We start from the raw sequence: 17,503 nt of genomic DNA on the forward strand, positions 1-17,503 counted from the left end.
TCATGCTGACAAATGTCCTGAAGAGGATTGATTTGTTCTCAGCTCTCTTAAAGTACATTTTGCATAATCTCAGAGCTTCAGGATTGTGTTCTATAAAATGAATTTGATACTGCTGGGGCATGAGATATTTAAGTGCCACTCTTTCTGCATACACTCATGTGGGTTACTACATTAACCATGTGCAGTGAAACCAAATAATAACAAAACCAAGAGCATGAGTGTGGAAGAAAGCTGAGATATTTCCCTGGGTGATAGGAATGAAAGGACACATTGCTTAGAAACTGAGACTGGATGTCAGAGCACAGGAAGGCATTCAGCTGCTGCATAGGACATGCCCCATTTAGACAGCACTGGGAGTACTAACACAGGTCTACAGTAGTTGCTACTACAAACTGTAGCTTAGTAAATAAGAAGACTGATGTAGGATTCTTCATAATCTGAATATGATCTGTAGTTTTGATGGTTGTAGACCTTCACTCTTTTTTGCTGAAAGTTAGAAATAAAGTTCTTCAAGAAACAAGTAACCCATCCTGCCCTGGTGGTCGATGTGTATCCCTCTAGAGTGACACCTAGATGAGTTTGAGGATTTGGGGATTGTAATCTATTAGTGAATATATGTCAGAACTTGATCCCTGCCTAGAGATCCCATCCTAAGGATGGGAATCTGTCCTAGCTCTGATCACTGATTCTTGACTCAGTTACTTAGACTCCAACTAGTCATGCTTTTAACAGTGGTGGTTCTGGTCTGTTTTCCTGGATTTCAGCCAACATTATGGTCACTGTAGTGATACTTATGAAATTTTAATTGCTTATTTGCCTTTGGCGTCAGTCTAAAAATATCCCAGGATGAATGAGGAATTAATTTACAAGGTGTTTTAGAGGCAGACATGAGTAAGCTTTTAGCTGAAAACTGTGCAGTCACAGCTAGTGCAACATCAGGATAGTACTGCACTATCCAGCTCGCAATTTATAGCACTGTCATTGTAGAAAGGAGAAAAAAATTGCATGAAGGAGAAACTACATCCATCAGCTTGCAAATACCTTGTAAACATAAAATCAAGTTAGGGATGCAGTTTTCAAACATGAATGTGTGAATGTACATCGACCCTTAAGCTATTAAATCATCGAGATCGTAATGTCAGAATTATTGATTCTCAGTGAGATCCAAATATTGGTGTCATAAAAATCACCCTGGATTAGTCTCTTGGCTGTGAAGGGCCTGATTCATAAAGCAGAGAATGGATCTGGAGCCCCCTGAATGTGGGTCTTCTGATTTCTGTAGTTTGAGAGTCCTAATGCAGACTTTGGATAATAACCATCTTTTTGAAGGAAAAATAAAAAAAAAGATCATTAATAAACTTCCAATTTTAGCAATCTCACTTTCCTTAGTTTCTTCGATTGCTCTTTCTCCAAGCAGTCTTTGCAAGGAAACTGGCAAACAGTGCACTGTTTTTCAGTTGAGAGATCTTTCCAGTGTTAGAATAGGCCCCTGGACTCTGAAGTCTGGTTCCAGACTGGGAAGCTTGGGAAGTAAGAGGTTTGTTCCCCTCTAGTTCAAAGCCCATTCAAATGCCTGCATATTTAATTGCTGCAGAGTACTCAAGTCATCCCTGTGGAATTTGCAAACAAGTCAAAGTTGCAACTCTTATGTAGCCTGAAATAGCTCAAGCACAGCCTTGTTCCCCAGAGATGTGTGTGCAGGAGGGTGCACAGGGAGAGTGCAAGCCAAGGATGTCTCAGTTAATGATAACCCTTCCTGAATATTGCCATGGGATCTTTAGATGCTTCTCAGCTCCCGGGGAGATGCAGGAAGATACGGCCCCAATTTAACATCTCATCCAAAAAGCAGTAAGTAGTTCTGACAATGCAGGTCTCCCTAAGATCTGTGTGGAAAAGTCAGACTTGGATGTGAGCCCAGCCTTAGCATTGTGCTGAAACTCAAGATTTTTGGGTCCTAGAATGACTTCAGGCAATCCATACTCTGACAGATAGGGACAGTGGGATTCAGAGTTAGTGACAAGGAAATTGTTCCTAAAATTACTGGTGGGGAAAATGGAAGGAGGAACAATTGCAATTATTTGCTGCTACCAAAATAGGCGAGACCTGTTCAGGGAACAAAGGCAGGCTTTTCTTCTTAATCTGGTCACTCTGACACATCTCAAGAGCTTCACATTGGAGGCAAAAGAATAAGAGGCTTGCTCTAGGAATAGCTCATTTATCAGAGTGTGGGAGAATGAGACCAGCTTTAGGTAGTTTGACTTTATTATACATCACATATGCCTGGAGCCCTCTATCAACACTCCAGCCTTGTGGCACTGTGCCAACAAGAGCAAACACAGCCCCTGCCCTCGAGATATCACAGCCCAGGATTATAGGGGTGACAGGGGTGACAGCCAGAGGTGTGAGGCAGGGACATACTGGTATGACAAACACATTTGCATGGCATCCACAGCCCCAGCCAGATTCATTCCCAGGCTCTGCTTTGTGGGATTTGTGGCAGAGGTAAAGCATAAAAGTGTGGTTGATAGAAGACAAGATGGTACCTTGTGGGGAGATTTTTACCATGATTTAGAGGGCAGGCTTTGAGAAAACATAAAAATGTCTCCAGGAGAAATGACAGAATCTGTTATCCTTAGTGAGGGAAGAAAGTTTTCTGTAGTGACAGGATATTAGATTTAAGAGCCAAGGAGAGACCAAGCAGTGAAGAGGCTTAGAGGTAAAGGCTCCAGCTTTTCTTCCAATCCCATAGAAATATTTATAGTATCAAGACATGTGCTATCAAGATGAAAAAATGAAATCTCATAACAGTGCTTTGATGTTTCTTAGCTGGTGGGGATCTTGAAAAAAATTCCATTGTGTTTGTCTTCATTATAGAAAAGAAGCTATAAATTCTCTCTGCTTTCCTCACAAATGATCCCCAAGGGCAGCTGGGGAGTCAAGTTGTTCCAGCTTTCATGCAAATGTCACTCTTTATAGTCAGCCCGTGGTGCCTCATGAGCACCACTGCAACTTTGGACACACCAGAGAAATTACCACTGAGGATGTGCAGGTGCTGTATAGTTCCAGTCCTGGTCTGTACTTCCAGTTTTCAGGTGCCCTTGAGCTAGCATCTCTGTGACCTGTGCTTTGTGCATGAGGAATATAAGATAAGGAAAGTTTTTGTTGGAGTTATAATGTTCTGTTGGGGTTGTGCCTCAATATCTTTAAATGAGAACTGTTCCCATTCAGCAATTCCATGAACAGATTGTGTAATGTATTTTTGTTGTGTTAAGCTTCATTTTAAAAAACAAATTATTCTGAATCAGAAAGCCAGAAATTATCAAAATTTGAAAATTGTCAGAATAATATTTTTCAAAATATTTTCCAAATAAAAATTTCAAAACTTTAAAAAATTTAAAATTTTTCAGTGTGTCCTGGCAGCCAGGAAAGCCAAGCATGGCCTGGGGGCATCAGGCTCAGGCAAGGGAGGGAATTGCCCCGCTCTGCCCTGCCCTGGAGTGGCCTCGCCTCAAGTACTGAGGGCAGCTTTGGGCACCACAATATAAGAAAGACATGAAACTATTAGAGAGTGTCCAAGGGAGGCCACGAGGATGTTGAGGGTCTGGAGGGGCCATACAGGGAGTGGGTGAGGGCACTTGGTCTGTTCATCCTGCAGGAGACTGAGAGGAGGTCTCATTGAAGCTACAGCCTCCTCTTGAGGGGAAGAGGAGGGCAGACACTGATTTCTGCTCTGTGGTGACAGGGACAGAACCTGAGGAAACAGCCTGAAGCTGAGTCAGGAGAGGTCTAGGTTGGACATTAGGAAAAGGTTTTTCACTCAGAGGATGACTGGGCACCAGAACAGGCTCCCTATGGAAATGGCCACCAGCCTGACAGAGTTCAAGAAGTGTTTGGACAATGCTCTCAGGCCCATGGTGTGACTCTTGGTGATGGTTCTGTGCAGGGACAAGAGTCCAACTTTGATGATCATTGTGAGTCCCTTTCAAATCAGGACATTCTATGATTCTATGAAAAATATCCTGAAATGGAATGCCTACCTCCTTTATGGACGACTTCCTCCTTGGTGAACTGATATTTTACACTTAAGAAAATTTTAGCTTCAGTGAAGAGAAAAACTGGTGATTAAGGGAGTGCAGAGTGGAAAGAAGTGAATAAAGAGGAAATGTTTTTAAAACACTGAAATGGGTGTTGTTCCTTGAAGGATAAATAGATCTAAGACAAGGCTAAAGAAGAGACATTGCAATACTTGGTATGGGATGCTTAGAGCAAGCAATTTAGTATCTGAATGGCAGAAATAGATTTTTAGAAGTTCATTTAGTGGAATTGGAAGCCCATTGTATGGGTCTAGAAGAATGAATCAGTGATAACACCCCGGGTACCAGGACTGGCTGCTTGGTGTTACCATTGTGATAGAGAAGGGACAGGATTCAGGAGAACAGATTTACTGGGAATGATCAGGCTAAGAAAATGCATATATAGAGAGAGGGGGGCAGGTGGTGTGTGCATGCATCTATATGAATATCTATGTTATTTATTAGGAAAACAGGCCAAGGTGTGAGATTACAGGGCAGAAAGTGACCATGAATAAAGCTTTGAATTTGTAATTTATGTAGAGGTAGATACTGAATCAAACCAAATGGTTATCTCTGCGATGCTAAATCTTGTTTTCCCTAAAAATTATTTTCCCTTGATTTCTGTTTTTGTGATGTGTAAGGATGGCAGTACTGTAATTAATCCCCTCTTGACTCTGCTCATGGATGCTGTAACTTCATACAGCAGCATAGTTACACACTGAACACATTGAAATTTTAGCTTCTTACTTACTTACCTCAATTAATGGGAGCAAACCATTCCTCTAGGGCTGTACAGGAGAGATAGGTTATAGAACAAGTTGAAAAGAAAAATGTTAGCTAGTAATTCAGTCATAATTCTGTGGAGTTTCTGCTCATGAAAAAAACAACCCTTTGTGTTCCTGACCTTCCTGGGCACAGAATGCCCCCAACTTTCACCATGAAATCATTGAAGATTGAGTCACCTCTGAACCAGCTAAAGCAAACACAGTGCACAGTCCTTTTGAATGTCTGTGCACACTCCTCAGTGCTGTGCCTGCCCTCAGCTGGGCTCATTCTCTCTGAAACGAGCACTGCTAGTGTCCAATTTGTGTTGGGAAATGGTGGGGTTCGGGGGGTGATGTAATCTCTGAACTTGGCTTTCATTTGACAAAATCACTTTTATCACCTGCATTCCATTGTATTATTGCATGCAGAACAAGTGCAGTCAGTGCTGTCCTGGAGTGCAGCTCATACGGGGCTGAAAGGGGGATAGAAGTGCAGGCTGGAAAAGAGGGGTTCTGAGTTTGGGCTCAAGCTCCCACTCAGAGTTTTAGTGGCTGCAGCTGCTCCTGGCAGCCCTGGGGCTGGAATCACAGAAACACCTGGGAAAGCAGGCACAAGTGCTTATGACCCCTGTAACTCAGAACCATTCAAATGGCAGGCAGCGCACTGAACAACTCCTGAGTGCAATCCCTGGTCTGTCCTCATTTCCCATAAAGCAGATGTAGTTTGTCATGGGTATTTTCAGGCTCTAGGGAAGCAAGTTGCTTCAACCAGGCACCACATCCAGCTGCTCAGACTTCAGGAAAAGCATTTAGCAGACTTCAAGAGAGATTAATCAAATGGCCTGGCTTTAAAAACCTTACCCAGAGCAGGTGAGTCACTGCTGGATCTCACATGTCAGAGCAGAAACATCCTTCCCCAGACCTGAGAGACACACAGCCTGTGCCTCTTTAAATCTGCGCTGCGTGCTGCAGTGCTCTGCATTGTTGCCATGGCAGAAATCTCCCCATAGTAATAACCTCTTTCAGAGAAGGTTAAAAAGAGACAGTGCACATGCTCAGAAATGCTGCACTTGTTCTCTTAGCAGTTTGCAGCGGCCATTTCAAAGAAACCATCACAAAGACAAGAGAAAGATCAGGTACTGATATTTTTTCCTTTGTTAAAGGGGGTGACTTTGCTCTTTCATAGAAGTCCACGCACAGATCTGTCTCTGTTCCCACTTGCATTGCAGAGAGAGACCACCCTTGAAGCCTGTCATGATTAGTCCTTGCAAATTCCCATGCAATAACTAAGAGGCAGGAGTTAGGTGTGATTTAAGATGATCGCTGCTGTTTTGCAGTGGGGCTCACATACAGAGCTGAGCTGACTCTGGGGTGGGTGATGGGTAAGGTGCCCAAAATAAGTTTAACAGTGTGTCTGGTTTGTTTTGTTGAACATTTGTAGTACTCATAGTGAACTATGAGAATAGCCTCTGCTCCTACTGTCCAAGAGGCTTCTCCATCAGCTACTTCCAAAAGAGGCTGGTGCTGTCCTAATTTAGTGTTACGTGGAGACACTCTGCTGCATCCTATTGCAAAGACTGGTATTTTTGATTGTACTTGTTTTGATTGCAGAGCGCCATTAATAAAAACAAAAAACCTAAGTTACTTTTAGTGATTTTAATCCCCTTTTTTTAGGGATTGTAGACATAAGAAAAAGGATCACATCAGATCTAAATAGTGGGTGGGACAGGAAACCCAATACAAGGGTATATAAATTACATTACCCTCTCTTTTTGTTGCCATGGGCTCAAGTATATCTGTGACTCTATTTGTAGATGATTGTCTCTTGCTTCTGAACCATTCCCTGCTCTTGTGTTTAGGTCGAGGTGCACAGGAAGGAGATGTGTATAATGCTGCTCCTTCCCTGGGCAAATTGCTGGTTTGCACATGCTGCAAGTGTTCGTACAGAATTTGCAGCTTCACTTTAGCTGTGTCTGAAAAGGTGGATTGCACATAGTGAAGAGCAGTTTTGTTCTGTTCTGTTTGTGGCAAAATGGGGAAAACCCTTCCCTCTCCTGCCTCCCTGTACTGCCTTTCTAAATGTGAAATACAATCTGTTCTGGGGAGTGCTGTACTCTTGAATTCAGTACATGCAGATCTAATGCTCTTATGCAACATCTTTTGCTCAGTAAGCCCCAACTTGAAAATCAGAGAGGCAGAATCTTGTCCTGCTTTCCCACAGTTAGCTGAATGGGGTTTTTTTTAATGTGGATTTTATTGTTTGCTATAACTTAGGCTTATTTAAGTCTTTCTTTCTTTCTTCCATTTTGATGTACAGGAATGAAAGGTAAACTTGGCTGAGCTAAGGACCTCCCTAGCAGAGTCCTTGAGGCTTGTATTGAGATCTCTAACAGGCAGTTGCAACTTGAGCCAGTCCCTTTCACTCTGAGCAGTTTAACTGTTGGGTCAAGAAAAATGTTTAATTTGAAACTTATTAAAAAATTTGCCTCTGTGTGGAGGGAAACTGTTGCTGGACCAGGTTGTACCAACCTCAGGGCATGGTGTGGCCTGGCTGTGGTGTTCAGGAACAAATGGATGGCTGCAAATAATGGCCTGAAGCCCAGATCAGGAGGGGAGAGAGAAGGTCAAAGAGTTTTGATGCATTTACTATTAGAAATTCTACCTGTGAATTTGTGGAGTTCTAACAAAATTATTTTCCTTCAAATACTTTCATAAAGGAGTTTTTATAATTAGCATGCTGTGTAATGCTAGTGGTTACCTTTAGTTATTATACTTGTGAAAAGCTGATGCAGTAAAGCAAGCCAGAGGCCAAAGACCTTGTTTCCAGTTTCTGTTTCAGCCAGCTCTGTAATCCCTGCAGTTTTGATCTCAAACTCTAAAACCAGGTCTCCAGATTCATGTCTGTGACTGTGTAGTTAAAAAAAAGTCACAAATCAGGCAAAGCTGCTGGCATCCTGGCTTTCAAATGAGATCAAGAACACTCTAAGGACTTCTTATCTTATGTAGAGATGTTCTCTCCCAGTTGAGTTTGACGTACACTCTGGAAAGGCACAGAGAACTTTTCTCCATGCTCTAGATCTTCTGGTATTTCATTTTCTTTCAGAGAACAAGTGACAATGCTTTAGCCAGCAGGAACATTAACTTCTTTGTAACAAAACCCTTGTGTACCTGTAGTGTTTCTCACTAACTTGTTTCTGTCTCTTGACTAGCAGAGAAGCACCCATTCCCAAGATGCTGGCACCCTGCCTTCTGAGAAGAGCCATCCTTACAGTTCCTTTAGTTTTCGTGCTTGCACTACTTGTCACGGAGCCTGTTAGAGCTGACCAAGAAGCAGGGACAGCCATTCCAGCTGAAAGTATGTACCACCCTGCAGTCCTCTTCTATAGCCCCCTGCAGTTCTCATGTTGCAGGACTCTGAAGTTTGCCCAAATAATTCAAACTATTTTTGATATGTCTTGCCTACATTGTTTTAAAATTGCAACTTGATAACCTACCAGTGCTGTTTTGCTCCTGCATCCAAAGCTCTTCACTCTCTTATCCTTGTCTCTTCCCTTTTGCTGTCTTGCTTGTAGCTGAAGTCTGCCACTGTTCTGCACCTTTTCTTTTGTCCATTGTATTAGCCCTTTCTATGCCAGCAATCATCGTGTTTGCTTTTCAGAGACAGTACTGAGACATGTTCTTTTTCAACTGATATTGACTGTTCATTGTATTTTGTTCTTGAGAATGTTTGCTGTTTTAAAGTAATTAATTTTTATTTAAAAAATTCACAGTGAAGATGCCAAGAAAACTTTTTGTCAACCCCTAGTCTTGGGGGCTTCAACTACCTAATTCTCCTTTGTTGATCTGTGTTGAGTTTATTTTAATTTATAAACATGACAGGTCCTTGCATCAAGTTGTTGATGTGAAAAACTGCTGTCCTCTCCTGTTGTCCAGTGTAAATATAGTAACACTGAAGTTGGGTGATGGTACAACAATGGAGCAGGTCTTTAATACTGTTTAATGTGGGGTGTTTATGTCTTTTTTTTTTTTCTTAGTCAGGCAAAGAATTTGGCAGGCTCCCCTTCTCCAGCAGGCAGATTTCTTGGTTGCTGGTTAGCACTCGGATTGTGAGCTGGAAGCTCAGTCTCCAGGGTGTCAGAGACATGTACAGTCCAACATCAAGTGTTTGCAAAATGGGCTCACAGATAAGCTACAGATGCAGCAGGATTTTCCAACATCAGTCCAGATGTCATCCTTTGGGTTCATCCAGACCCCAAAGAGCAAACTAAACCTGGGCTCAGAATTTCTCACTTGTGCAGTATTTCTGGTGAAGTTGTTAGCCAGGCACAGGCACCAAGAGGCAAAATTGAGAGCAGATGTAGGGCCTGATGAGTTAAAGCTGTTTTGTCCTGTCTGGTTTTGCTCTATCTCAGTACTGCTGTCTGTCAGGGCACAGATCTGTGTTACATGGTGATCAGGGCAAAGCAAGACTCATGGCCTTCAGTCCAGAACACTCTCTTAAACACTCTGATAAATCCAGTTTGCAGCAGTTCTGCTTATCAGCATTGCCTGCTAATAACAGGGTATTTGTTTGGGCAAAGCTGTATCATATTTAAAGTTAGAGGCTGAAGTGGTCTGTCTTTATGATATTATATGACTTATGTAGTCAGTTTTATCCCATTGGTTTTCTATTTAGAGCTTACATTTGTTAAATTAGGAGATTAGGTTTTTTTCTAGGGAACAGGTTCATGTTTTCGGACATAACTTCTGAATAATCTGAAGATAAAGATGAAAATGTGCCCAGGGTTAGTGGAGCAAAATGAAAGGCTCAAGGTAAGGGTTTAATGTTTCCATACAACGAGATGTGGAAGAAAAAGTGGAACAACAATATAGCAGGAAAAAAATATTAATGTAAACTTGAAGTAATTCTTTTATAATTGAGAGACTGCATGGACTGTCATAGTGAACCAATTACAGTTACCTCAGTTGTTCAGGAGTACCTACATCAGTGCTCACTCTGTGGACTCTTTTCTGTAGCTCTCTCTGATACTCAAGATCACTGTTTAATCCTTCTAGTTAATTCTTCATGCCATATAGTCATGATTCTCTCCTAAATGCTCTCACAGGCCGCCCCTGTGTTGATTGCCATGCCTTTGAGTTCATGCAGAGAGCTCTGCAGGATTTAAAGAAGACGGCATATAATCTAGACACAAGGGTAAGGAAATATTAAATGTCTTATTTTTCTTTTTTTCCAATATAAGAGAAAATTCTGTAGATAAAGGTAGATAAGGTGGATGGGTTTTGCACACTCTGTGAACTGTACTGTCCTAAGGTGAGGCTGGTTAATTACATTTCACCTCTCTATGCAATGATATGTGGAATTCTTCTGCTTTGGGTTATCAGGGACAATAGAAAGTATAGGAAAGTATGAACTGACTATCCTTCTCTTGCCAAATTATAGCCATTGGTGCTGCTCTTCTCACTCCAAATGCTGAGCCTACAACTTGGTTTTTATGTCAGGGGGCGTAAGGTGAGAGAATAATTTATTTTTATTACCCAAAAGGAAAGAACCAGCTCAAACAAAAAGCCTACTCAAATAAGATACTCCCCTGCACATGCTTTTATCCTGGGAGAGAAGCTTAAGGGAGAAAACATCATCTACAGAGAGTTTTTACATTTCTCTGATTTCATAATGATGAAAAATGCCACAAAGTAGAACAGCATAGGGAATGAAACTTGTTTGGCTTGCAGTCAGAGTGCAGAATCTGCCAGGGTTGGTACCTTCCTTCCGTGGGGAATGTTGAATCTGTCTCTTGCTGCTGCAACCTGCAATCTGTGCCTACCTGTGTCCCAGCTGCTGTCAGATGGTGATGTCCCAGGAGGGTGGCTTTGTCCCCACCTCCTGTGTCCCCTTTAGCTGAAGTGCTGTAGATACACTCCTGCACAGATTGTTCAACAGAAGGCACTGAAACTTCTCTACTTTTCTGTGGTCAAGGTTGTTAGCAGCTCAAAGCCTTTGAACTATTGTCTTTGAGGAATGGTTTGAGGTTACTTCAAGCAGGGTCCTTGATGTTTAAGTGTGAAAATACAAGTGCATCAGCCAAGATGCCTTGAATTGTGACATACTACAAAAAATAAACATTCCAGCAGAACCAGATTGGTATGTAGCACATTTACAGCTAAACAAAATCTGTTCAATAATTACAGGTCAAATATGTTTTGGGCTTCATGAAGAAATCTTGCTAATGAATCTGCTGAGGACTTTATACAACCCAAACAAGATGTTTAGATTGTGCTGTGAAGTGGTTCTAGCACACCTCTTCCTTCTACAAAGCTTTGAACTTTTCATCAGAATTTCTAGACCTTGATGTAAAATCTCTTAAACTTTTCTTTGGGTGCCTGGCTATGGCAGTGACCTTTATGAAACGTTCAGCTTGCAGACCAGGAGAAAAACTTTATGAAACACAGATATCCAAAGCAGAAGTAGCAATAAGAACCCCAAGATAAGAACCCCAACTGTGTTTTAATACTTAAAAAAAAAAAATAAAAATAAAAGACAGCCAAAGAGATAAAATGAGGATAGAAAAAAGTCAGTTGAGATTAATGTACTATTACTGGCTTTCACACTTGTAGATTTGATAGCAAGACTGAAAATGTGATATATTCCCATGAAAACAAACCTATCACTTCCTTATCACTTTAAAATCTAAATAATTGAATTCATATTGAAATCCTTCCATTCCCTGTGACTAGAACAGGCCTATTCCAGTCATTAAGCTAGGAATTCTGCCTACATCCTCAAAAGACATGGAAATATTTAATAGTTGAGGACTTCTTGGAACAGCCTTCTAGGATATTTTCATTCTTACTTTTATTATTCAGCTGTGGCACAATTTAATGCAAACTGAGGGGTTTAGGATCACTGCTTTCAGCCACATATATATTTCACATTTGACTATTTTAATCTGTTTTGCTGCTTTGTGGGGTAAATATTCCTGTCCCTGAAAATACAATTCCCTTTGTTAATATTCCCACTGGAGACATTAATTTCCTTGAAAAACTCCCCTTTGTTTGCAGGCAAGATTGTTGGATGATGACTAAGCAGCTTCTAACTGTGTTGGAGGGGGAGGGATTCCCAAAAGCTTAGAGAGGAAATTCTCATTTAATTCCTCCTGCACATCTTGCCCTGCAGTTCTGTTCAGGGGAAGCTTGTATATCATTTTATTGCACAAGAATATTGCTCAAGAGCTTTCACACTTCATTTGGCCCTGGATTGATCTACATGCTGTCTCAAAGTAAACTGACTCTAGCATAGGTCACAGACCCTTTTATGAAGGCCATAGAATGGATCTCCTTCCTTTTCCAACACTTGTGTTTGTAGCCTACCCTGGTGTGATCATCCCTCACTAATTGTCAGGCTGGCTGCTTGAGAAGGGTCCCAGACCACTTCTGATGGGCTGATTTCTACACATATCAGATCTGTTTACCCCTCTCTGTACTGTTTTTTGCTGCTGCTGGCCCCTCAGAGCAGGCTGGAGTAGTTGTTTTAGAGAGAGCTAACCCTGGGCAATATTTTCTGGGAATATCTGTGGTTCATCACTCAGCCAAAGTGCCATATGTGATCATAAACTGGGGAGAGGGGTCTTGTGTTGTGGGAGGGAGCTGCTCCCACCACAACCACTGAGTCAGTTCTCAGCCAGCTCCCTGGGGCATCTAAAAGCCCCCCAAAACAGAGTCCAGTAGGGCGTCAACTATAAAACAAATCCTGGAAAAGAAATCCAGTCCAGGGGCTACACAGTTCACTCTAAGTCTGCACTTGTTTTCAGAACTCCAGCCCATTTTTCAAAGTTAACCAGTGGATGTTGCATTACAACTTTAAAGAGATCAGTAACTGCATTTTTAGCTGGAACTTAACATCTTTTTTGTAGGTTCAAAGTCTGATTTCTTTTAACGTTTTTTGTTTGGGTTTGTTGTTTCGGGGTTTTTTTTTTTCCTGGTTTTGGTTTGGTTGGTTGTTGCTGTTTTGATTTGGTTTTGTTTTCTTTTTGTAAAAACAGGTTTTAACCTACCAGGCAGTAATGACAAATCTATGTGCAAATAGTTTTGTGATCATGCTCACAGAACAGTCAGCAAAGCTGTATTTACTGACATTCATTTTGTTCTTTATTGCTTTATAAACTGTCAGTGGTTATTTAGAATATTTAAAGCACAGTAGGCTAGATGTGTCCCTGAAAATAAAAAGAAAGGCTTGAAAATGTTATTAAAGACATACAAGATGGTAAGCAGCCTTGGGGCTCAGCTGTAAAGATGTTGGCATGCTGTCAACCTCCCTTATTCAAACCATTGCAGATGATGTCAGTGAGGTGGTGAGAAGGTGGTGATTGAGTGTCCTTTTAGTGATTAGCAAAGCCTGATTAGATCTTTTCAGTTTTGCAGGGCAGCTGAAACAATCAAAAGTGATACCTGATTTAATATAAAACCACAGCCCTGTGGTTTTTCTTGAGATTTATCATCTGGGGAAAAAAGCCTGAGCAGCAGATGGCCTTTCTTGCTCTAAGAAGGCAAGTGGAGAGCAGGATGCTTCAGCCCAGCTCTGCTCTAAGTGCCTTTAGCTGATGTGGGTCAATGGATAACATAGCTTTTAAAACATAGCCTTTAATCCCATGGCAACTCCAACTCATACAAAAATCACAAGTCAGACAGATGAAGGATGGGTTTGATTGGCATTTAGAGCTGGTAGTCTTCATAATGCCTGTTTTATGTGTAGCTGGTTGCACCAGTAGGGATTAATTTGGTGAGTGGATTTCCCACAGCTACTGCTCCTATGACAATACAGGGGAGTTCTCTCTTGGATCAGGCTGATTTTGAGGTACAGCTTCAGTTCATGATAGACAAACTGAGGTGAAGACACAATGTTGACGTCAAACATCTGTGCTGCATCACGCATCTACTGAAGCAACAAGTGTTCCATACAGCCAGGAAAACCCAAGAGTGTGTGTGTGTGTGTGTGTGTGTGTGTGTGTGTGTGCTAGAGAGGAAGATTCCTGAATTTCCTTACATAGCCCTGCTGTCCCCTCCCAGCACCTCAACCCTTTCTCACACAGGTAGACTGAGAGTGATGCCATGGGAAGGCTGACCTGGAACAGAGACTAGGCAGAGCTAAAAGAATAAAGTAGGTATTTATTAAAAGGCCTTTAAGGGTACACCTCGGGCAGTACAAGAGCTTGGCCAGGGCTACACCCAGGGTGGACCCAAAATGGTCACAAAATGGATGATCAGTCAAAAGGTCTCACACTTTTATAAGTTTTGGTCCTTTTGTATATTGAGGTTTAATTGTCCAATTACATTTTCAGATTAGGCAGTTCCATCCTTCTTGTCTTCTCTCTTCAGTCCACTGTTGTTTATGCTTTTGGGCCTGAAAACTTTTACTCATTTTCCTTGGTCTTCAGCAGGAAAGGATTTGTTTTTTCTACCTGTGAAGAGAGCTTACTGACCCTTAATATGAGACTCAGAACTACATCCCTAGGCAGCACAGAATCTGAAAAACATGAAAGCTAAAACTTAAGAACATCAGAAGGGTGCAGGCCTTTCTGATCCAGCTCCAGCTCTCAGAAGTTCCCAATCCACCCTCATTGCTTCAGAAACAGAGATCTGTGGGCAACAGAGACCTCCTGATACTGATGAACCTCTGAGCTCAGACGTTCAACCCAGAGACCTCTTCTTTCACCAGTTTGGGACCCTTTTCCTTAGAGAAACCAAAATCCCATCACGTGTTGGAATTGTGATGGCTCCATGCCAGCTCAGCACCTCTCATCTGTTTTAGGCTCCACAGCATACATTCAGTAACTACTGAATTTTCATATTAGTGAAACAGGAAAAGTTAAAGAAGCTAATTTCTTCACTGAGGATGGTTTCATGCTGTAATAGTCTAAATTTAAATTCTGAGTCTGTTTTTAAGTGAAATAAAATTTCTGACATGATTTGGTTGGGGTGGGGAGGGGGGTAAAGCCTCTAATGAACTTCTGAGCTTATGTTCCAGTTTGTGCAGTTGAAATAAGATTGTTAGAAAGAAAAATAACTTCCTCCATGTCACAGGAAGTAATGCTATATTGAGGTGCCAATTACTCCCACAAAAGTGAAATCATTTTGCAGAGCAGTAAACAGTAATTCTGATTTTTACCCCCAAATTCATCTCATACCACTAGTTCCAATTTGTAGAATAAAAATAAAATGGACTTTTCTTTGGCAGCTAATTAGCTTTACAGTGCTGACACTTGTTTTTTGATGATGTTGTTCCTCCCTCTTATAGACAGAAACTCTGCTTCTTCAGGTGGAAAAGAGAAATCTGTGTGACTGTGTAGCTGCCAATCTACTGAACTGAATCCTGGCGACACATGAGGAGAGTCACCGGTCCAACGGTTTTTAAAATGCAGCTGTATAAAATACAGCTTTATGGAGTTCATGTTGCAAGCATGTATGCCCCAATGCACTGATGAGATTGGGAGCTTGTGTCTGATGTATTTGTCTGTTCTGTATCTTTTTTAAAAAGTACCCTCTTTTCCCATCTGCTGGATTGCCAGTAAGGGCTCAATTCAGTAAATCTGTTTCTTGATATTAGGGTGGGAGAGAAAATGTAATGTACCTGCTTTGATTTTTAAATCAGAATTTGCCAAGTGTAACCCCCAAGATAATTTTGGAGAACGGTGCCCTAGAGACATGTACAGCTGTTTTTTGTCTCTAATATGAACATCCGTCTGTTGGAACTGAACCAGTTACATTGAGACATGACATTGTGGTCTCTGTAGGCTTTGCCTGTGTATTAAAGATGATGAAGTCCTTTCTGTTTGTTGTCTGTGCTGTGACCACCTTCAGGCATCTTGTAGTTCTGTCAGCTGTAATGGGGTGTGTGTCATGAGGAGTTACATGTCTGCTGTTTTTGGACCAAAACAGTTTATATCTCACTGCTGAGCCTTCTGTTATCTTGCAGAAGATTATTATTTTCTTTAATTAAAATGTTTGGTTTCTTCCCCTCCTTCCCTGGATGCTCCATTCTTAACCTAGTGAATTTCTGAGTAGCTTTGCTTTAGCAAATGGATAGAGTAAAGAGGAGAATCAGGGTAGGACTAGGCAGCCTGGCCAGTTCCAGCTGTACCAAAGGCTGCCACCAGCAGCTGCTCAGCATCACACTAAAGGACAGCTCCTTGCAGTGTCAAGAAGTTTCTTCGTGAGACTGTGCCTTATTTTGCTTTAAGCGGAACACAGTGATTAGGTCACACATATTTGGTCCATCCTGTGAGGGACTGAACTCCAAATGTTGTGGTTTTCCCTCATAGTTGCCTTTGAAAACTGCTACTTTTGTTTCAGGCATGAAGAAAGACCTTTGTACCTGAAAGCTGAGATTGTTTCATCCTCACCTCTCCCGCTTTATTGTAGGGTACTGTGTCCACTCACAAGTCTGAAATAGGCTGAGCACTGTGAGTAGGTGCTTGGAGTTTGTCTGATGTAATTTAGAACTGTCTCAAATGATTCCAAATTGAGACCTGTCTTGGGAAGTGGATGGGACATCTGAAGGTAGAAATCTCTTCAGCTGAATTTGGAAGAGAGTTCCTGCCTGTGGCCTTGCTTCAGTAAATAAATTGGTGTGACTTTGCTGGAAATGGGTGAGAGAGGAAACACAACTACTGCTCTGCCACTGCAGCTGTAGGTATGGTAACAACAGCTGGGGAGCAGGGGAACTCCAAAGGGAGCCTGAGTGGCTTCCCAAACCTGTCCAGAGCTGGGAAAATCAATTCCTGTACGCTGAGAAGTGCAGTCCCTTCTGTGTGTGAGCAGGACAACAGGCCAGCATAGAAGCCCAATGTGGATAGGAGAGAGGGTTCTGATGTTATTTATCCAAATTCCCTCAAGGAGCAGCTGTGTTTTTCACTAAGTCCATTCACACAGCAGGGGTGCACTGGCACTGTTCATTTTGGGCTGCTTGGCAAAGTCAGTCAGTGCAAGCCTCACCTGCAGCTCCCCTCCAAGAGAGGGGCAAGGGGCAGCAATCCTTATCCATGGCAGAGCACTCTCAGGATTTCTGGGAGCAAAGCCTCCTTTGGAGGGCTGCAGCTGGTCCTGGCTGCAGTACAATGCCTTCTCAAAGCTCCTTGGCTTTTGCTGCACTTGGCTTGCCCCCATCTTGTTCTAGCTTGGCTTCGTTCCCCTGCTTTGCTCTGAACCTGTCTTCCCTCTCCTCTCCATTTCAACCTCCATTCCCTCTTTCATTCTGGCACTGCCCTCCCTCTAGTCCCAGGGATTTCTCAGTGCACTCCAGGCCCCTCAATCTGGTGACACTGTAGTTGCTGCAGGTGTGGGTGGTGGGGCTGATACTCCTCAGGTCAGCAGATCCTTTAGTCCAGCTGCCAGCACTGCCAGAGCAATGAGTGACACACCAATTTACCATGGAGTGACTGGCTATGGAGTGAGGAACATCAGCATCTCATTCCCAGGGAAGAGGAATTCACCTGTCCAGGGAAGACATTGTGTGGAAGGACCTCTTTTTACCTAAAAATGAACATTCCTATTGCAGAACTTGGAGGAAATCCCAGAATGGCTCATTTTCAGATGAAAGCTCTGCTCCTGAAGCTGAATTATGCTGTGGACTGTCCCCCAGGCTCGTGTAATCTCACTGGCTTGTTACAGGTGTGG

The 17,503-nt window shown here is 42.2% G+C and overlaps 1 protein-coding gene across 1 annotated transcript; it reads left to right on the forward strand.

Moving 5' to 3' along the window:
• Positions 1 to 5,888: 5,888 nt before the first annotated feature.
• Positions 5,889 to 15,657, forward strand: LOC310909732 (NELL2-interacting cell ontogeny regulator 1-like; the record flags this gene model as incomplete). Its single annotated transcript, XM_083861844.1, is given in 5 exon segments — positions 5,889 to 5,901; positions 5,904 to 5,973; positions 8,050 to 8,192; positions 9,943 to 10,031; positions 15,126 to 15,657. Coding segments are annotated over 5 exon segments (387 nt in total). The 3' UTR covers positions 15,198 to 15,657.
• Between the last annotated feature and the right edge of the window lie 1,846 nt (positions 15,658 to 17,503).

Source organism: Zosterops lateralis (assembly GCF_965231275.1).
Source record: "Zosterops lateralis genome assembly, chromosome: 5".
Lineage (NCBI taxonomy): Eukaryota > Metazoa > Chordata > Aves > Passeriformes > Zosteropidae > Zosterops > Zosterops lateralis.